At 40.1% G+C, this 20,847-nt stretch overlaps 1 protein-coding gene across 5 annotated transcripts in view; it reads left to right on the top strand.

The window, feature by feature from the left end:
- Positions 1–20,847, top strand: part of LOC106848764 (complement C4-A-like) — a 54,009-nt gene that overhangs the window by 24,898 nt on the left and 8,264 nt on the right. For 4 of the 5 annotated variants that reach the window (XM_014868885.2, XM_088159599.1, XM_088159600.1 and 1 more), the window contains 23 exons: positions 709–858; positions 1,279–1,405; positions 1,783–1,854; positions 2,705–2,905; positions 3,804–3,915; positions 4,139–4,209; positions 5,225–5,364; positions 6,193–6,405; positions 7,622–7,673; positions 8,099–8,179; positions 9,270–9,473; positions 10,832–10,907; positions 11,325–11,481; positions 12,855–12,950; positions 13,281–13,449; positions 14,414–14,580; positions 15,030–15,188; positions 15,797–15,856; positions 16,316–16,409; positions 17,130–17,298; positions 18,961–19,048; positions 19,696–19,770; positions 20,388–20,496. In XM_014868885.2, the coding sequence (XP_014724371.2) occupies positions 709–858; positions 1,279–1,405; positions 1,783–1,854; positions 2,705–2,905; positions 3,804–3,915; positions 4,139–4,209; positions 5,225–5,364; positions 6,193–6,405; positions 7,622–7,673; positions 8,099–8,179; positions 9,270–9,473; positions 10,832–10,907; positions 11,325–11,481; positions 12,855–12,950; positions 13,281–13,449; positions 14,414–14,580; positions 15,030–15,188; positions 15,797–15,856; positions 16,316–16,409; positions 17,130–17,298; positions 18,961–19,048; positions 19,696–19,770; positions 20,388–20,496 (2,842 nt within the window). Of the gene's footprint in view, positions 1–708; positions 859–1,278; positions 1,406–1,782; positions 1,855–2,704; positions 2,906–3,803; positions 3,916–4,138; positions 4,210–5,224; positions 5,365–6,192; positions 6,406–7,621; positions 7,674–8,098; positions 8,180–9,269; positions 9,474–10,831; positions 10,908–11,324; positions 11,482–12,854; positions 12,951–13,280; positions 13,450–14,413; positions 14,581–15,029; positions 15,189–15,796; positions 15,857–16,315; positions 16,410–17,076; positions 17,299–18,960; positions 19,049–19,695; positions 19,771–20,387; positions 20,497–20,847 lie in introns of all 5 variants that reach the window. The other variant, XR_015801415.1, reaches the window with a different exon arrangement.

Consider the following 20,847-nt stretch of genomic DNA (forward strand, 5'->3'; position numbering starts at 1 on the left):
AGCTGTCTGAAATTATTTTTTCAACTGAAAATGTTTGTTTTCAGAAAATAATATGATATTCTTTTGGGGCCAAAAAAGTTTTCAAGAAAAAGTCATCCATCTTCAACAGACAAATTAATCCTTCATTTATACAAGGACAAAATTCAGTGATGTTCACAGTCATTTCTAGTAATAATTCCCTATTATTTCATAATCACTATGGCTACTTCCTCTTAAACCACAGAAGTGTGTACATCAGAACCAGATCTGTGTTTACTCAGTCATGCTAAAACATTCAAGTGTGTGATAGAAAGCAGGCAATATTATTACAGACTGATTTAAGTTGGTTACCTTTGTACATTAATTAGTCTTTTGCTATCTTTCATCGTAATTTTGTTCCCAATGAAAAATAACAAAATTACATTAAAAACCCCAGGTCCACAAACCCGTAACACAAACTTTTAATCTCCCTTGGTGCTTAAATGTTATTGAAAGCCAGCATCCAGTATTCTGCAAGACGCATCTTTCAGTTCCTCATGATTTCCTTCAGTGTGAAACATCTGCACCTACGTGTTCCAAAATGCAGGATCGCAGGCAAAAATGCCACAAAACAGGAACGTTTCCCTGCCTCTGACTGCTGACAGTCACTGCTGACAGCATTCTTGGCCCAAAGACTCTTCGCTTCTCATTAACCAATATGATACTTTTGTTTCAATCTTTTCTATTTAGATTAAAGTGACAACAGAACAAGACACATATGAACCAACAGACCAGGTCAATTTACAGATTGAAATGGACCATGCGGGAAAAGTTGCCTTAGCTGTGGTTGATAAGGCAGTTTTTATTCTGAATAAGAAAAACAAGCTTACAGCCAAAAAAGTAAGATATTTGCAAGAAGAAAATATCACATCTACTAATCAAGCAAATTTTTCCATAACTAATGAGGGATCAAAATGTAATTAATGGCTATTAATTGCTCAGACAACGCTTTGCTAAACTTGAACATGTTTTGTCTTTTGCAATTTAGGATCTATTTAAGATGAATGGCATGTTTAAGATATATGGTACATTTAAGATGGGGATTTCCATCCTATAGCAGACAAGTTTGTAAATTTAAAAAAGCATGGCTTGAAAGCACTCCCTAACTAAAACATCCCTCAGCTTTAATCTGCTCCCAAATGCAGTTTGCATCACCAGTTCGTCTTGCTTCTGTGAGTGAAAGGCTACAAGAATTTTTCTGATATATGTATAAACCCTTTACAAGCATGTACAGTCCATCTGTGCCGTTTTATTTGGCAGGTGTTTAATGCTATGAATTCGTATGATCTTGGATGTTCTGCGGGTGGTGGTGCAAATAGCATTCAAGTTTTTACTGATGTTGGTCTGGCTTTTATATCAGACACAATTCAATCCAGCCTTCGGGAAGGTAAGTGCAATCCGCCCTTTAGAAATTTGTGTAGGACCACTATAGATCTGGGGAGACTGATTGCTTAGAAAATCAAAAACATTTTTACTGTGATGTTGTAAAAATCTCCTTTGCCATTGGGTTTTACTTCTTCTGCTCTTCCGCCAGATGCTGGCAGCTCAGATATCCCAGATGGTGGGGGCTGGTCCTTTGGTGACCACCTCAGCTAGGGCAGGCAGCAGTTGGCTAGGCTGGAAGATCTGTGGGACTCTTTCTCAAATTGTGGGTATATTCTGTCAATGAGATGGGTCCTAAGACAGGTCTTCATGAATGATGTGAATGATCAGACTGTTCCTGTCATATCATCGTGACCAAGCACTTGTGTTCTGCCTTTCTAGGATATAAATGCCTCCAGGGCACCAGAAGGCAGAAGAGATCTTTGGATTATCAGAAAAAAATGTCAGAAATTGGTATGTCTGCTCCTCTGGGTGTCCTGAAAATCTTAACAGGGGAAGGCAAAGGGATGTGTCTGGGATCTAGGGGGCAAGAAGTGATGGCATAGTGAAGGATGCCAAGATATTCTTCGTTCCAGTTCTTGCATTACTTGACATTACCTAGCATAAGTGTGTGTAGTATGCTGTGCCATGCATCACTCATCAAAATAGCTCAAAAAACAAAACCAAATAATGCCTACAAATGGAAACTAGTTCACCACTTTATAATCCTAAATGCAAAATACTTCTACTAGGTAACATGTCATGTCATCAGTCACAACTTTGAAGTTTTCAAAATTATTTGTATGGTAAGAAGCTATTTTATAAATCCTGTCTTTTTCTTGGCATTCTGCTTTGAAGCTGTGCCAACTTTGGTACTTTGTGCTTCAATTAAGAGAAGAGTTACTGTAGCATTTGGTATAAAATGTCAATTTGAGAAATTTGGTTTTTTCTCATTTTCTTGCCAGAAGGCACAAAGGCTTGGAATTGAATTCGTCATTACTTTTGAAATCAGACTCTTAATTCAAGAAAGAGAATATTGCTATTTCTGTTAAGAATTCCAGCCTGCAAAGAGGATTCAATTTTTAATTGTCTGACTGTGAAGAGAGGGCTTAGAACAGAATGTCTAGGATGCCACAGAACCTATGCTTTCCTCCTGTGTTTGTGGATTCTTTTTAGGGACTGTTTTCGGGGTCCCAGACTGAAGCTTGGCTGTTGCAATAGAAAGTAATGTTAATGGCAAAGAATGACAGGAAAGAGCACAATGAACACTTTACACTGATCTCTCCTTACACAGCACTAATTCTGGGCTTCAATTCTATTGCAGCCAGCAGATACCAAAACGCTGCTCTACTAAAATGCTGCCACGATGGAATGAAATTAAATCCCATGAGGTTTTCTTGTGCAAAAAGGCTGGCAAAGGTGTCTGGCTCCCAGGAATGTAGGAACGCGTTCAAGGACTGCTGTGAGAAAGCCACAGCCCTCAGGAAGCACGCCAAGCAGAGGACCAGAGCCGGCTTGGCACGACGTGAGGAGCAGTGGCATACAGCTCTGCCACTTCCACCCTTCTCCTGGTGGACAGGGAGGGCCAAGGGGCATTTTAGTGCTGTGTTTTCACATCAGAATTTCAGAGAGCCCTGGTACAGTCCAGCAGCCACACAGCGTTGCATGTTCACACCTGGGGAGGTGGGAGTGGGATGGGATAACTTTTTGGGATGAGAAAAGACAGGAAACACTTTAGCCACTGCTGGCCCCTCCAGTGTTATGGAGGAGCTGATGGTCCCTGCCCACACCCCAGAGAGGCCACAGGCAGCAGAGCAGGTAAGGGGGTTGTTGTTTGCATTCAGGGCTCTAAGTGGTCTCAGATTTATGACTCTTTTTAGTGGTACTACTGTTACAACACCTGAGTACCTCCAAAATGCTGTCATGAGAAAGGTCCACTTTAGCCAGAATCATTTCATCTCTTTCTTCCTTTCTTCTCCCTAAACTCTATCTGTGAGCACACACTATGTGTCACCTCATGTTACCAAAACAACCCCAAAAATTACTTTGCATCTAAAATTATCCCATTCTGAGTGTAATTTCTGCCACCATTTCTTGCAGACTTCCCCTTTCATCCTCTGTTTGTCACAAGTATGGGACAGGGGGAACATCTTTGCTAGCCTTACTACAGGGGACTGATTTCTTATTTGGTAGCATATAGTTATAGAAGTTGGAAAGAGGAACTAACTCTTTGTTCAGTGACAAGCTGTGGCCATTGCTTCTCTTTTTTCAACATTTTTCTTTAATGTTGAAAATGGTGAAACACAGATGAAATCTTTTAATTCAGAGCATTTTTTGTGCTCTGACAAGCCGACTCCCTGCAAGACAGTGTCAAGGTCAGCAGCTAAAGACTTCTGAAAAGAAACCTTGCTCCTGTTTTGCAGAATACAATGAACATGAAGAATTGTTTGATGAAACCTCTGTCAGCTTGCGCAGTTATTTTCCTGAGAGTTGGTGGTGGAGTTTTGAAGAAGTAGAAAGCCCTGGAAAACACAGGTACTGTGTTGCCTGACTAATTGACTATGTTTAAATTTGTATTCTCAAATGTATAGGAATATCAGCTTTATGTAGTATCTGATGCAGTGGACTTCAGAATATTTTTCCACAACAGAGGGAATAAGATTTTCCCTTACAATACTCAAATTACAATAACTTTATCAAATGGTAATGTTTACATTTTATACATGCCTTCTAATACATTTTATTTTGTGGTTTTCAGTGTAAAAAACTTCGCTCCTGACACTATAACTACCTGGGAAGTTCAGGCAATAAGTATATCTCCTGAAAAAGGTATAAGAATTGGGTATTTTTTCTTTGTTTCTTTGTATGAATGGAGAATGTGTGCTTTGTAAAAGAGATATATAAAGTTATGTTGATAGAGTAGAACATTCTGTACTGAAATAACACAAAATGTTTTGATCATAATATTTACTTCTCTCTTTTATGCCGTGTTAAAGCCCAACTAGAAGTTAAAGTATGGATTTATATTTATAAAAGAAACATGAAGTAGGGTCTCAAGGATGATGGATCATACAATCAAAACTGTCTTTTATTCTTTCCACTCTATAAACCACCTCATTTTAGCTTCCACATGACCAGGGATCCACAAGAAAAGCAGCAGTAGTAACACCATTTTTCTTTTAATAATTTTGGGACAAGGTTCTGGCCATCTCAAAGCATGAAAATCTGTGGCCTCTAAGGCAGAAAAGAGCACCATGAAACCAGCAAAGGACCAGCAAGGGCTGGACACCAGAGAGCCCAGGTTCCCAGGTGCTGCCCTCTGGGAGCTCCTAGGAGTTGATGGGAACCACACAGGATGGACAAAGGGTCTGTCTTGTCCTGCCCACTCCCTTTTGGAAGGGGAGGATCATCCAGGGGTGCAGTGATGGCCACGGAGTTTATTTTCAGAAAGCAAGGAAAGGTCATTGTGTTTTAAACAAAACATAATAAAAACCAACCAAGCAAAATAAAACAAAAACAAAAAAGAAAACAAACAAACAAACAAATTTAAAAAAAAAAAAAAAGAGAGAGAGAGAAAACTGGGCCATAATTCACTCACAAAGCATACAAACACTTCTGCCGAATTTTACCTATCAAAAGCCATGGCAGTGACTCCAGGGGGCAAACTAGACAGGTCTCTAGTGCAGATGAGTTTAAATGAGTTCTGAGTATGCCTGTTTTCCTCTCCTGCTCGTGACCTCAGGGGAGCCCAGGCACTGAGTTTTGATTAGACACTTAACTTTCAATCAGCTGACGTTGAGTGTGTAATTCGCAATTCTATTTGTTTTTCTTTTTCTCCCCCCAGGGTTCTGTGTAGCTGAACCCCACACCTTTGCAGTTTTCAAAGACTTTTTTGTGTCCCTGAGATTACCATACTCAGTCAGACGACATGAGCAACTGGAAATAAAAGCAGTGATTTACAACTACCTGCCCAATGATCTCCAGGTAGTGTTATCAACAACTGCTGTACCTTGTATGCCTAATTGGCTAGATATATAGTTTTGTAAAATTTAATGTGAATGACCTGGCCACTCTTCAGTGCCCCTCTACAGCCCAGACATAATGCTCCTATCTTGACAGCTTTCCCAAGGACAGGATCCAGTTCTACTTGCTAATCAAACTTACCATATAAAGCAGATTTTATTCACCATGTTTCATAGCCATATCCTTTGTCTTTGGGTACTTCTTCCCCTTCATTGAAGCAATCTGTTCCTTTTTTGCTGCCTGCTGATCTGCACAGTACTCAGCTGCTGACACTGACACTTGCTGGCACTTCACAAGGTACACAAGATACAGAGGTAAATGAGTATGAGCACACCATCCAATGTTAGCCACAAAACTCATTGAGCATACAACACAGAGCCACTTTTTCTCCTCATGTGACTCCTATGCAGTCCTGCATGTGGCCACAGCTGTCACTGGGCTTAGGGCCTCCATCATCCTAAGGCTGATACTCTTCACTTTCTCCCATCTGCCAACCAGATGTTTAACCAGCATCCTCTGAACTGCACTGAATTGTGTAGAGCTGGGATGTATAAAAATGCACTATCCTTCTTACTTCACTGTGGTTCAGGGATAGGCCAAAACTCTGTTTCAATTTCAGTGTAAAGAGGAAATGTTGGCTGATTTAGCTTCAGAGCCCTAATCAATATAACTGAATATTAACTGACCATGGGGTCACAGAACGATTTACATTGGAAGGGGCCTCCAGAGGTATTTTCCCTGTGCTGTGATGCTCTAAGACTGCTCTTGGGCATTGCCTTGTCCCCACAGGTGGTAGTGAAGATGGATGTAGTGAAGGGGCTGTGCACCGCAGAGACGACGGCGAAGGCTGTGCAGCTGTCACTGCTGGCTAAGGGGAACTCAGCAACACCAGCCTTCTTCTCAGTTGTCCCTCTGATTGTGGGAGAAATTCCAATTACCATTATTGCTTTCGACCGGGATTCTGGGCACAGTGACAGCATTAGGAAGAATCTCAAAGTTGTGGTATGTATAACTAATTGAGGGCAGGCACTTCACAAACTGTCCTCAAATACGACATTCACTGTGTGTGGAGCTCTCGTGGAGGGACTGAAATGGCACAAACATGAGGCTGGAAGCAATTCAGGAAATCTGTTTTACAGCAAGGACTGTGTGAAAAAATTTAAGCCTCTGTGTGTATTGTATATGGAAAGGTTTGTTCTCTATGGCAAAAAAACCATCCTTTACCCATGACACAATTTCTTCAGCTGGTGTCCGTCTTAGAATCTTTAGCTTCTCCCTGCTTCATCAACATATATGAAAATTCTTTTTTTTCTTGTGAAGCCAAGACCGAGATTGAAGATGTCCATCTAGTAAACTTTTGAGAAGGAAATGCTCTCTGCTAGTAATAAAGTTAAAGCCTATTTTATTCCTTCTGGTCGATGGAGCAATCTTCACTCTTAACAATTGCATAGGTAAAACATATGCAAAACATACAAAACAAGATGCTGTATTGATTATTTAATACCTTAGCTCTCTTTCAAAATTATAAAAAGGGAGGAACCTTTTAGAAAAAATTACTTTTCAAGTGCCAATACAGACTCATCCATGTCATCCACCTAAGTCATGTACCTAAGTCATCCATGGAGGGCTTTCTTCCATCTACACAAGAAGTGCAAAATAAGAATCCTTGCACCCCTGATGCCAGGACATAGCCATGTAAGTAAGGATAAGGCACAGGATGCTGGGAACCTGCTGTTGTTAAAGGCTATAACTTTTGTAGATATAGACACAGTCTCAGAGTTCAGTTTTACACCAGAACACTAAAACTGAAACTGTAGGAAGAGGAATCAGAAGGAAAAAGATGTTTAAGTCTTACACGCAAGATGTACTCAGAATTTCATGGATTTCATACATGAGAGGTTTACAAAAATGAGTCCCTCTGTGAAATTGACTTGATGGGTCACAAATCTGAGAATAAATTTTGAATTTTAATTTTTGGGAGTTGGTTTTGGTTAAAGGAATTTCATCCAGGGAAATGCTTCAATTCAGCAAAGTTTTAGTATTTCAATTGAGAAACTGCAATTCTGATTTAAAGGTTGACTTTTACCTAGAGAGAAATCTCCCTTCAAAATCACTTATTTGTGCCACCTGCTGGTCTAGTGCTCGGGTGGAGCTCGTAGGTTTCTTTCAGGTGTCAGTGCTTGCAAACGTTTTGACTTTTCTTTCTTTAATTTTGCAGGCTGAAGGTGTTTTACAGAGAGAAGAAGAGACCATTTGCATTAATAGTGACTGTAAGTTACCCAAAAGGATTAGATACAGAAGAGGCTTGGAGTAAGAATGAAGAGTGAATTATGGGTGAAATACTTCTTAATGCACAGATGTTCCTTTGATTGACCAGAGCTTGTCAGAAATCTCTCCATCGAACACATAGCAAAAGACTCGTGAAAGAAAGAAAAAAAATCTAAATTTTTAGAATTGATTTCTTTTACTTTTGCTTTTCAAGGTGTCATTTTTATATATTAACTGGGCATCTATTTAATTCATTAATGGGTCTTAAAAGGTACTAAAAACAAGGCTTTTTTCAAGTCTAAAATAATACTAAAGATTGAAAATTAAATCACTATAAGAAAGATAAGTATATTTTTTCTAAAATTACAGTGTGTTGTTTATTTTTTAAAAGTCTGGATGTAGATATCTATTTCTTATTTGTTTGCAGTGAAGTCCCATACAGTGGACCTGAACAGACCACCTAATATGGTACCAGGCTCTGATAGCCATGTGTTGGTTAGCCTGAAAGGTAAATGTAATTTTTTTGGTAACAGCTTCTCCATAGGTGACAAGGGACAGGCCCCTCTGTGCTCCTCATTCCTGCATGGAATGAGCATTCTTCACTCTCTCCATTCTCTCCTGGCTTTTCTGTTATGACTCAAATGGTCTCTGCTACATGACCAGGTCTTAAAACAAAACATCCCTAGAGTTGAACGAGTACCTTTTCCTCTTTCTAATTACTCCTTTTTACTTGTAGTGGATGCAATAGCTTTATGAGACCCATCTCTCCTCACCGTGCTCAGACTAACATTATGGGACAGGCAGAGGTGAAGGGAAGAGTTCAGCTTCTCTAATCACCCCACACTGCATGCAGGGCTGTAGAAATCTGCTCTAGATTTCAGAAATAAGGATGCCAATCACTGATGTATAGGTTCTGGAGAGTTCTGTTTTTCCAAAGAGGAGATACATACAGTCATATATTCATTTAATCAAATGTAGTTTGTACATATATATGCATCTACTCATGCATGCATATTATTAAAAACATCTCTTAGCAAGAACTTTTATTAGAGATAAATACTTCCCCCCCCCCCCCCCCCGGAAATGTAAAATAATGCATTTGTGACACAGAGGGTATTGGCTTCCATTTCAAATCCCTGTTCTAAAACTAAAGGTATCATTGCATTAATAAAGTTATAAAATTGCAGAGAGAAGAAAAAAAACCCGCATAAAATGTTTGCTGTGATTAATGCACAATCTTTTTATCCCTCTGTGGGAAGATCAGGGCTGGTTTGACAAGACTTTTCCAGCCCAAACCTGATATACCTGTCTTTCCCCCCTTCCTTTTTTCCCTGCCTCCAGTAGCCTGAGGATTCTTTCTCCTTCATATTCCTCCACTGTACCAGCCTCCTTTCTCCAGGTTTCCTGGGGCCTGGCACCTCATCCGTGCCTTTCTTCAAAGAGCTTTATGAAGTCTCAGGTAGCTCAGAACAGTGTTGAGTGGTGAGGGGTATCAGACCATGCTGGAACGTCAACCTCTAGTTAGGATCCCCTTTCTTCATATTACAGCAATCAGTGTTAAACAAGACACGTACTACAGCTTGTATTTTTTACAACAGGGAACATTATGGATGAGTCTGTTGAAAACTGCCTGAGTCTCAGCGGAGTTGAGAAGCTGATTCAGGTGCCCAAAGGCTGTGCAGAGCAGACGATGGTGACAATGGCCCCTGCAGTCTATGCCATCGAGTACCTGGATGCCAGCGAGCAGTGGGTGAACTTCAACCCCGAGCGGAAGCAGGAAGCCATTGGTATGATTGAGAAAGGTAGGCAGGAAAGAACAGAATAAGACCAACCAAACAGAAGCCAAAGGATGGGATCCCTGTTATCTGCTCACACTGCACACTGGCTGCAGCTGCCTCCTGAAAGAATGCCCACAGCCTTAACACAGCCTCAGAGAAATGCTCCTGGCAGTCAGCAGACAGACATCAGGGATAGAACTTGTGAGGAGGGCTTAGGAGACTAATTGCATCCTGAGAGATCCTTAGGAGACTAATCACATCCTAAAAATGCTTATTTCTCCCCATGGTTCACAGACACTGCTTAGGATAGCCAGCTGGGATGTAGATATCCCTGTCTGTGGTTGTCAAGAGGAGTATGAAAAAGGAAATTGCCAGTGCTAATCATGATATTCACACCTTCCCTTCCCCACTCCTGTATGCATCATTACACAAGCTAGAAGGACTTCAGCAGCCTTGGGCCAAGCCAGGGAGGGAGTTTCCTTAGGGAGAGGACACCTGCTAGTCTGCTTCTGGAAGACTCCACTCCAAGATGTGATCTAAAGCTGGTATTAAATGTACAGCCAAGCCAGGACCACAGCATGTGGGAATGTTCCAGCTCACAGGAGCCAACACAGGGAGTTGACAGTATTGGAGCAGGTACAGCTGATCTTTTTAAATATACTGGTGTGCTTACATAAAGCAGTGAAATGCACCTGTCATTGTGATCTTCAGATATGATAAACACATTTCATCAATGAAAAGCAAGTGTATGGATAGAGATTAAAAGCATGCTGGCAATTGCTGCACAGAGATTTTGCCTATTTATCCAAGACTGCCAAAAGTGATGTGAGATCCTGCTAATAAGTACTTGGTATTATCAGCATCACTTCGTTCTTACATTATGCTTTTATTGATTCTTATTGAAGTTCATCAGTGTAAAAAACGAGTTGTGTGGCTATAATACAAACTTTTTCAAAATAATAGCAGTCAAGATCACAACTCATGATTTCTAAGGCTGTGTCTGACCCAATAGATGATGTTTTGTATACTTTTTTATTCAAAGCACCATAAAATCAGCAGCTCGAAAAGTTGTCAATAACGGGAAATAATTTTCCAATATTCACTACACATTAAATGTTTTGTAACCATATGTATCTGCAGTTTTCAGTTTATTTTTATGGCTCAATTAAGTCAAACAAGACAGAAGACCTTCTAACTCTAGTGATTTTTCTGTGTCAAATTCTACTGACCTAGTAATTTCCTCCTTAATGCTCCAGTGAGCACCTCCATGAACTCTCCCACCAGTCAATACAAAACATGTCCATTATAATACAAGTAATGTAGGAAAATGCCCAATAAATATGGTGTTCTCTGAACAGTAATGTGCTCTTCTGTTCATGCAGGTTACACTAGACTGCTTGAGTTTCAGAAGGAGGATGGCTCCTATGGAGCATTTAAAACAACCCCCAGTAGTGTATGGTAAGTGATTTTGTATTCTTGGGATTTTATTTTGGGGGTATAATTTTTTGTTTGGTTGGTTAGCATTTTTTTCCAATTTGCCTCTATTATTATTTGATGCATCAAAAGTTTTTCTTTGGTGATGGATTTTGAAAATCTGGTGGTTGCTTATGTACTTTTGTCATGAGTAATCAGCCACCAAATTCTCTGAGCATATTCAGTCCTTGGTGAGAGATTTATACTGAGCCACTGATTATTTTGCATTTGCCACAGAGTAGAAATATTCAAGTTGATGTTGAACAGTAACTCACTAGGTTGCAGTGGGTGCACCATATTGAATATGAGTCTGTGCATAAAATTAGTATGTTTATCTTCTTGTCAATACAGTTTTCTATAAATATCCGTCAGCACAAGTTTAAAAAATTTTCTTTTGTGCAGGTTAACTGCATTCATTGTGAAAGTGCTCACAAGGAGCAGAGAATACTTCAGTGTCCAAGACAGTCACATAAGCAACTCGATTTCCTACTTGGTTAATCAGCAGCAGGCAGATGGTTCATTCCACGACCACCACCCTGTAATGGACAGGTCAATGCAGGTAGGTCATCCATATTTAGAAGAATTCGTTGTGCATTTAGGGCTATTAGGGACTGAAAGGAATACTGTGAGTTGCTGAATAACAAGAGATGTAGCTAAAGAGAATAAATCTGTAATGTAAATACAAAATCTGTAATGTAAAATTAATTTGTTAACTGGTCTGTTATGTCAGATGCATAGCTAGCACTTCACCACCTTTATCTTTTATACATAGCCTTAGATACCTTTTTCAGCTATGCCTATGGAGCACTTAAAAATTACTTCCCAGGGGGTCATATGTTTGATAAAAATGTAAGCCTTTTATGGCCAAAGGCAATAGAGTGTAGAATTGTAACTTTGTTTTGAAGGGGTGTCCAGATCTCATCCAGCCCAAACGCTGCTCAAAACAGTTCTAGTTAGACCAGACTGTACAAGACCATGTCCAGCTGAGTCTCGAGTACATCCCAGTCTGTCTGGGTAACCTGTTTCAGTATTTCACCATGCCCATGGTGAAAAAATAAATTGTTAACACTTAATCAGAATTTACAATTGCACGTCTTGGTCTACACATCCTCTATACCTGTCCAGAAACACAAAATTGTTATACTGTCCATAAATTTAGTCTAGGAAAGTAATGTGCATCGTCCAAAACTCATTGAAAATGCAATGTAGCAACCATATATATAGGAAAAAACATGCATTAATATTTTTAATGATCTGTGCCAAATAACTAGCGAGGCTTTCACCCTCAAAGCTAGTTTCACAGTTGATGTAACACTACTGGGGAAAAAGAAACAAGTAGCTCAAGGACTGATCAAAGAGTTTTGGGTTTTTTTGGCCTGTGTTCAAGTTGAGAAAATCTTCTATCTTATATGTACTTCAAGAGCTTTCAGGGGGAAAAATCTAATGAAAGCACTGTGCTTACTTTATCAAGAAGAGGGATAAGAAATTGTCTAGTATTGGTGTATAAGTACCTTTACAGGAGAGAAGTTCCCTCTGCAAGGTAGAGGGCTCTTTAATGTGTAGAGAGTAGCAGAAAAATGAAAATAACCCAACCCTCCTAGTGACTGAAAATTGAAACCATGAATGTTTAAATGAGAAATTATAGATTTTTTAGCTGTAAAATAAATAACTAAATGTTTGATTATCAAGTGAAGGATGTGGTGGGTTCCTGAGCTCTTACACTGTTTAATGCAACCTGGCTGCCACCCACCATAGAAGATATACTTTAGATGAACATATATCATTAAGAAAAAATTAAGGCAACAGCTACATGGTACATGGTCAGAGGGTTTGCAGAGAAGATCCTTGACTTTATGGAAAGTGATTTTCTAGATTTAATCATAAGCCTATGCGTGCACATTTAACTTTTCCTTTTCGTATTTCATCTTTCAGGGTGGCATTAAGTCAGCAGAAGAGGATTTGGCTATGACAGCCTTCGTAACCATAGCACTGCAACAGACCCTAGGTGCCTACCCGTCACCTGATGTGGTAGGAAGCTTGACTCTGAGTCTGCAGTCTCTTGCACAGTGGCATATCCACCCTACCATCTCCTGGGGAACTGCAAATGAGGGGTTTAAAATCTGCTTACATCTGTGGTGGATAGGAAAAGATGTCATGGCCTTGTGTACAACAAGGTGTTTCGAGCTACACGCCCCATCATCAATGGGGATAAGCAAATATTATTATAAATGCCTTAAAAATTACTGCAGTGAAGTATTCTAATTTCCTAGTACTAGTTTCCTTGTGCCAGAAGTAACAGTTAGCAGTGATCTTTACAACTGTTTTCATACAACAGATCTTTACATTCTGTTTTCACAGGCACGAGTGATTAGAGGAGCAGTGGCTTACATGAAAAATCAATTTTCGAGAAATACTGACTGCTATTCTACAGTCATCACTGCTTATGCTCTAACACTTGTGCAGTCTGATAGTGAAGAAGCTCCGCTTGTGAAAGAAAAATTAAGGAACTGTGCTTCTTTTGATGAAGGTACTGGTAACCTTTCTTAAAAATCCCTTTAGAAAGCACTTTTCCTAATGTAAACACTCTGAGCACACTTAGATTAACAAAACAAATTGAAGAAAATGAAGAAAAATTGATTTTATTCAACTGCGTATGTACATGTGTAATATATTTAATTTATATTGCATAGTTGAATATTTCTATATTTGACATTTTAATATGTAATTTTCATAATTAATATCACTGTAAAGTCACAGCATAGTGAAGCTTGGATCATGACCTTCTCTGATTTTGGAACTGGAACAAAACGACAGTAAATATTCATTTATGTTTTCTGCTTCCCTTGGGAAGAAAAAAAAAGTCCAAGCCAAATGAGAAAGAAGAAACTTCCTATGAGAAAATAGCAACATACAGGAGTAGTCCAGACTGGATTTGGGGTCAAGAGGGAAGGTGTCTCTTCCAGCCCACTTGCTTTCAGAGCCCCTCACCAGTTCTGAGTGCTTTGTCCCAGCCCCCCATGGATGTCACCACTTACCCCCACAGGGTGTGGCTGTGGTGGTGCTGTCAGTCAGCTCGGTGGCTGCACCACCGTCCTGCTTATTCCTCCCAATGCCTTTGGTGAATACAGTGCAGTTCAACAGCCACAGTTTAAGCATAGGGAATGTGCTTCTCCTTAATCAAGGCTGGATTTCTGGCCATAATTAATACTGTCCTGTCTGAGGGACCACCCTACACAATGCTACCACTCCATCAGATGGACATCACTGTACAATGGGGTCATCAAACTGTGATGGTTGGAGAAATCAAAAGTGAAAATTGTGGATTTTCTTTTCCATTATCTTTGCTTCCCAGCTGACTTGTTGCTTTCACAACAGCATCTGTGTCTTGTGGTTCCACAGTGCCACGACACAGAGTATCCACTGTGTAGAGCAATAGTGATTTTTGGCAAATGTCTCTGCCAAGGAGATTTAGGACTGGATTATTCTTGCAGCAAAGCAGCAGCGCTACTGGGGAAATGGCAACAACGCAGTGTCAGTGGAAACCACTGCCTATGCCCTGCTTCAAACCCTGCTCCTGGAAGACATGGAATATGCAAGGCCTATTGCCACGTGGCTGACAGAAAGAAGGAACTACGGCGGAGGGTACTGCTCTACACAGGTGCCTGACCACCAGTTCAGGGGGAGTCTTAAGGGGAGAGAAGGAAGTAAAAGCCCCCTAAAATCTTTTCATTTAGATTTGAAAGCATTATAACAGTTAATTTTCAACTTCTTTGCTGTATGAAGGAGTAAAGATTTTGGATCGTTAATGAACAATGGGTCAAAATAAAATAGTTAAAAGCCAGCAAAGAGAATTCTTTGTCCTCATGAAGAAGTAGTATAATCTAAGGTCAGGAATCCAATGTGTTCACAATTTTAGTGCTATAAGATGAAGCTGGGAAATTAAATGAATAGTCTGTGCAAGTAGGAACAGACAAATGCAGGAGAATTTCAAAGCAGCAAAAAGCATAAAATTGAATTCAAGGTGACTGATAATGTCATCTCATATTGCTGTTGTTTAAATAACCTGGCATAACTGCTAAATTTTTTTTGCTTTTCTTCCTCACCTAGGACACAGTGGTGGCCTTAGAAGCTCTGTCAGCATACAGCATACAGACACTGAACACTGCTCCCACCGACCTGACTGTCAGACTGGGAACACCTGGAAGGCAAAATTACTACAGCATTGTTCTGACTGATGCCCATGAAGAATTTCAGAAGCAGCTGGAGGTATAAAACCATTGGTTGCTTTGAAGGGTTCTTTCCCTCAAAAAGGGAAATCAAATCCCCTGGCCCAGGTTTTGTCATACTAAGCAACGACGTAGGTGATTGATTATGCCTTAAAATAATTTGATCAGTAAAACAACAGAATCTTTTTAAAGTTAAAAAAACAACCAAAAAACAACCCAAACCAGCATGTGCTTAACAATCTCCTTTAGAGGTGCTTTCCTGCCTCTTTGAGGACTTTTGTGGGATGAATCTCTCCAAAAAGTGAAGAGCAGCCAGGAACCCAAGTCCTTCTAGGTAATGAGGAAGAAGGGGAATATTCTGATCTTCATTATGCCTGGAACTGTGAAAATGTGAAATCCAGGATACAAAGGAGGGACTGAAGCTGGTAAAATGCATCTACTGGGCCCTAAAACAGCAGAGTAAGATGCATTAACTCAGTACATTTAAAAAGCTTGAGACATGAGGTCTCATAATTCCTTCCATAGCTGAAAGTTTTCCCTACCCAGGCTTGAGGGAGTAAAAACAGAAAAGACTGTCAAGATGTCAGGAAAATGATAGATCAGATGCTGAGCACAGACTAAATATCTTTTTTTCTCCTTGGTTTGCAGTTTGAACTTGGGAGAAAACTTGAAGTATCTGTACGCGGCAAAGGAAATGGAACAATGAGTGTAAGCTGCAAATCAAAATCTAAAGCTGGACTTCTTTTAATCCCTTTTTGAAACCGAAGTGAAAACTTACTTGCCATGGCCTCAACCTTTGTGCTCCTACCTCCAAAATTCTAAAATTTGGGGCCTAGTGCCTGCCCTTACAGACAGTCAATTTAACTGTCTTTAACTTTATTAAATACATAAAATGTCAAGGGTCATAGAGGTGGCAGGAGTTTGAAAGACCTCTTTGTGTTTGGGAATGGAGAGCTATCTCAAAGGAGTCCCACACCATTTGTGAATTGCACACGGGACCTGCTTATATCTGTGACAGTCCTCTGTGACCAGTCTGTGCAACTGGGAGACTGATCTTTCTCTCCACACTCCCGTGTACCATCACCATGTGTGTGAGTCCTGAATGGGTAAATTCATTGTCATTTAAATTATATTTTTAGTGCCTTGCTGTTTGTGTGTTCATCTTAGATATTGAAAATGTACTGGTCACCTGAGCTGAAGAACAACACCTGCAGTGATTTGATTTTGACAGTGGAAGTGGAAGGGAGCTTAAAGTACTCTGGTGAGTGAAAAGAGCAGGGGCTGGATCTCAAAAGTGGCATGTTTGGCCAGCTGCTAATGATACTTCATAGCTTTGGAACAAAAAAGTGGGGAAAAAATGAATGAAACAAGGAAAAAGAGAAGTCCCTGAACTCTACCCAGTCATTTTTTTCATTTAACTTGTTATTCTGAAAAAGTGTAACAACTATCTGAGTGATTGTAGGTACAGCAGGTACTTAACAGTTACACAGATACCATTAGAAACTCTTCTTGAGAAAGCGGAGGGTGAGCTCCCTTCACAGAGGGGAAAGCCCTGCTTAATTCCCTGGCTAATAAGGGACCTACCACGTGGGCTTAAAATTCTTTGAGGCAGATGTGTCATAGGTTTTCATATGAGCAAGGATGTATTTTCCATCCCCTGAAGTGTGTAGTCATCATCAACTCTCCTATGTCTGCATTGGTTTTTTCTGTTTGAATTGTTCATTTGTGGAGGGAGGGATTTTCCTTTAAGTATTTATGCATAGCCTAAACCCCCTTCTCAGCTAGGTTTGTTAGTTATTCTTACTATAGTTATCCCTAAAATTCTAACTCTGAATGAATTGGAAACTCTGGGATAGCGTACAGTGAACTGTTATAAAATTCACAGTAGTGGCATGACTGCCCACTGGTATTTATCATTATACCAAAAGGAGCCAAACTGCAGGCAAATTTGTGCATGGCTGACCACGTCTCTCACCTCCAGAAACGGAATACTCTGATGACGATGATGATTATGAGGACTTGGCTACTGCAGGAAACAGCACGTTTGAGGCACTGACTAAAATGGATTGGTTTGATATCCGCAGCAGAAGAAAAAGGGATTTGACCACTCACAGCAAAACAGAATCCTTGCAATATAAAGTCTGTGTCAGGTAGGTCTGCAATATCAACTCTTCATTTGTTTGTAATCCTCCTTTGTCACTCTCTTCATATCCACAAACTCGGCATCCAGCCTAGTGATCTTCTGTGAGTCTGCATACACTGTGTGTGTCCTCTCTTGCTGGCAGGAGAAAAGGTTTCAAAACAATGAATGAGATTTATTTACATGGCTTACATAGACTTCAAATGTCCACTGCAGATTCTTCCCCATCAAACTCTGGGGAGGCTCTGAAGCACTTGGCAGGCTAATAATTTGAAAAAATATCTTATTTAAAAAAAAGGTAAACACAGCTGGAATGAAGTAGTAGCACATATACAGAGTTTCATCGCTTTCTGGAGAGAGGCTGTTACTTTCTTTGTGGTCACACTCTGGCCTCATTAAAAAAAAAAAAAAACATGACTAATACTATCTAGGAGAGAAGAGGAGGCAGATGGGATATTATGTGGTGACAAGAAGTTGGCAAGGGCGGAGGTAGGAAGAAACAAACCTTCCTCTGCAGCATAACACTGTAATACCTATCTTTGCTCCCATTTACAGTTTAGCATTGATCTCAGAAGCACAAATTTGTTGACATCCTGGGTTCCCCTTCTAGAGAGGAACAAGGTGGAAGAAGCAGGTTTTGCTCCCCAGTAGAATTTGGTTTTCCACTGACTTTTGTCAAAACCTTGTAGACAGTGGTTTTATCACCTCTTCTAAACAGTGGCATGAACAATGTCAGGGGAGGACTGAAGTTACCCTAATTCCCAATTTTCACTCTCCCTCATTAAACACATATTCAGTGAATTGTGTACTGGCCAAAGCATCATCTTCCCCATTAATTGCTATGTAACATTTATCAGCTACCAGATTCACTGTTCTGCATCCCTGTCCTGCTGAGTGTTGGGCTGAGGCTTAGACAATAATGTGGAATTCCTTGTGGTTAAGGCATGGGAGAAAAACTGAAGGTATGAATTACATCACCATTCTTCTTCCCTACACTGTGGTGCATCTTTTATGGGAAAGGGAGAATGCCAAAATAAAAATTTCTGAAGTACCACTAAGAGTATGTAAAATATCTCGTGTCAAGGCAACCTGTGTGAGTTCAGAACAACTTCATTTTCCAGCAATGACACAACTACCCGATTTTTGAAATGGTGAAAGCTGAAAGATTGGAAATCCAATACATATATTTAGTGGATAATTACAGCAATGAGGATTTTTGCTTCAGACAGCAAAGGTGATGTAAATTTGACTTAGTCCATGAAAAATTTGGATAAATTCATTTCCTATCTCCACTTTGTAAGTAATAGAGAACAGATAATTTGTCAGTGCTGTTTACCTCCCTGACTTCAACAATGCTTTTAAGGTGGGATGAACTGTCATTTACAGATGATTTTTTTCTGCCTATCAGCTCCAAGGAAAGCCTATATGAAAAGCTATATAAAAAGGCAAGACACCTGGATTTTGGATGACCATTTGACTAGCTTAGATGACTCATTTTACCTCATGACTCTTAATGGATTAGGCAGTTAATTTTCAAATTAAAATCCACTTAGGAAAGTCAAATGGAGCAGAATGTTTTGCTTCAGCTTTAGCAAGCCTGGAAAGCCAGGCTCTTCAAAGCAACCTGGCTGTTCAGTGCAGATATTCACTGCTGACCATCTCCCTTATAAAGGTCCACAGGTCTCAAAGTACCAAAGATGTCCCTGGTTGATCTAACTCTGCTGAGTGGGTTGGAGCCTGACACGAAGGAACTTGAACAGGTTAGAAACACAGTTTTCTATGCAGCCTTTTATAGAGCCTTTAGAAAATTTTTCTTTCAAAATCTTTCCAAAAATCTATAGAAGAGACATGGGAATACAGATTTTGGATAACTGGATGGATGGATGGATGGATAGATAGATAGATAGATAGATAGATAGATAGATAGATAGATAGGTTTTCACTATTCTCATTCTAATAAAAATATTTTCTCAATATACACAAGAAATGCAAAGCTTGTGGTGAACAGAGTTCAGATTTCTTAGTCCCTTGTAAAAGAAATTAGGGTGAGGCTCAGCAGGGCAGTAATGTGCCTCTCCTGACCAGATACTGCTGTCCTGTGACACGCCAGGACAGTGCATCCTGTGCTTGCAGAGCAGAAGGCAAGTAGTCTTTCAGTGGTGGTTGGTGGCAGGGCACAGTGACAAGGAGATGGGGCACAATGCTCTGAAAATGTGGCTACAGAGTTTGGGGTTCTGGAGCCTGCTTGGTTGGGGGAGGTTTGCTCAGTCTCATGCTCTCAGGGATTATCTCCTTTAGGGAGGAAGGGCTGAACAAAGCAAACTGGAATATGGAAGGTGGCAGCAAAGGTATTCCTTCCTCTGCCAGGGGTTTGTTCTGATTTGTTTGTTTCTTTGTTTTCCCGCAGCTGGTGACAGCTTCAGACAGGTACATTCAGCACTTTGAGTACAAGGAAGGGAAGGTTTTGCTCTACTTTGGTGAGGTAAGCAAACCCAATGATTTTCTAATCCCTGCCATTTCAGATAGCATATAGACTTTTTAAAAAAATCTAATCATTGTATTTTTCACTCTCCATTACCTTTCTGTAATTTTTGTCATTTATTATTATTGAACAGCTCAGTGGAAAGAATGGAGGAAGGGAAGAGGAGAAACACACACCTTCATATTCCACCTTTCTATGTCCAAGGAGATGTAGTTCATATTCAAGATTTGGCCTTTGGCCCAAGAAAAAAGAGAAATTCTCTTCCTCTCTAGCCAGAAGGGACGCTTTTCATACATGATAACAAAAGTGTTAGATGGTGGTCCTGTAAATTCCACAGGGACATCTTGCATGTCAAGACCAAGATCCATATAGTGACAAACAAATGTAAACTTCAGGACCCCTAGTCTCTGTGTATATTTCCCAATATGTAGGATAATGACTCCACCCCACACCCACCTGAATTGTTTCACCTCTACAGACAAAGCAGATACCAGTATGAACTCAGCTATGCCATCAGAACAAGAGTTCAGCAACTAGTACAGGCACAAACACTGAGGAATTGACTGAGGAGAGAGAGTTCGTTTTCTCATCAAAACTGTTCTTCCTTTTTCCTCCAGCTCCCAAGTGGAACGGACCCAGATTGTATATCATTTGGGGCAAAGCAAATCAATCCCATGGGCTTGGTTCAGCCAGCAAATGCCATCCTTTATGATTTTTACAACCCCGGTAAGGGCACAGAAAATTGATATGTAACTGCTTGAAAGAGAGACTCTCAAAAAACTCCTCCAGTCTACAAAAAGTTGATTTTGATGTAGTGTGTGAAACCACATAATTTTGTTGAGTGATAAAATAACCAGCTTTGCATAACTGTCTTCCAGTTACTTCAGATCATCTAAACAGAGATTTTCTCAGGAATGGTTCAGTATTGCAAATGGACTGAAAAGATGAACTTTTACACTCACGGATTTTTAAATCAGATTTCCTGAGTTCCTGTTTCTCACGTTGCTTTTAAGCATATTTCACTCACATTTTGTTTTGTCAGGCTGTATCTTTATGCATCTAAAACAGGCAGTCTTA

The sequence above is a fragment of the Sturnus vulgaris genome, chromosome 2 (genome assembly GCF_052056855.1).
Source record: "Sturnus vulgaris isolate bStuVul1 chromosome 2, bStuVul1.hap1, whole genome shotgun sequence".
Lineage (NCBI taxonomy): Eukaryota > Metazoa > Chordata > Aves > Passeriformes > Sturnidae > Sturnus > Sturnus vulgaris.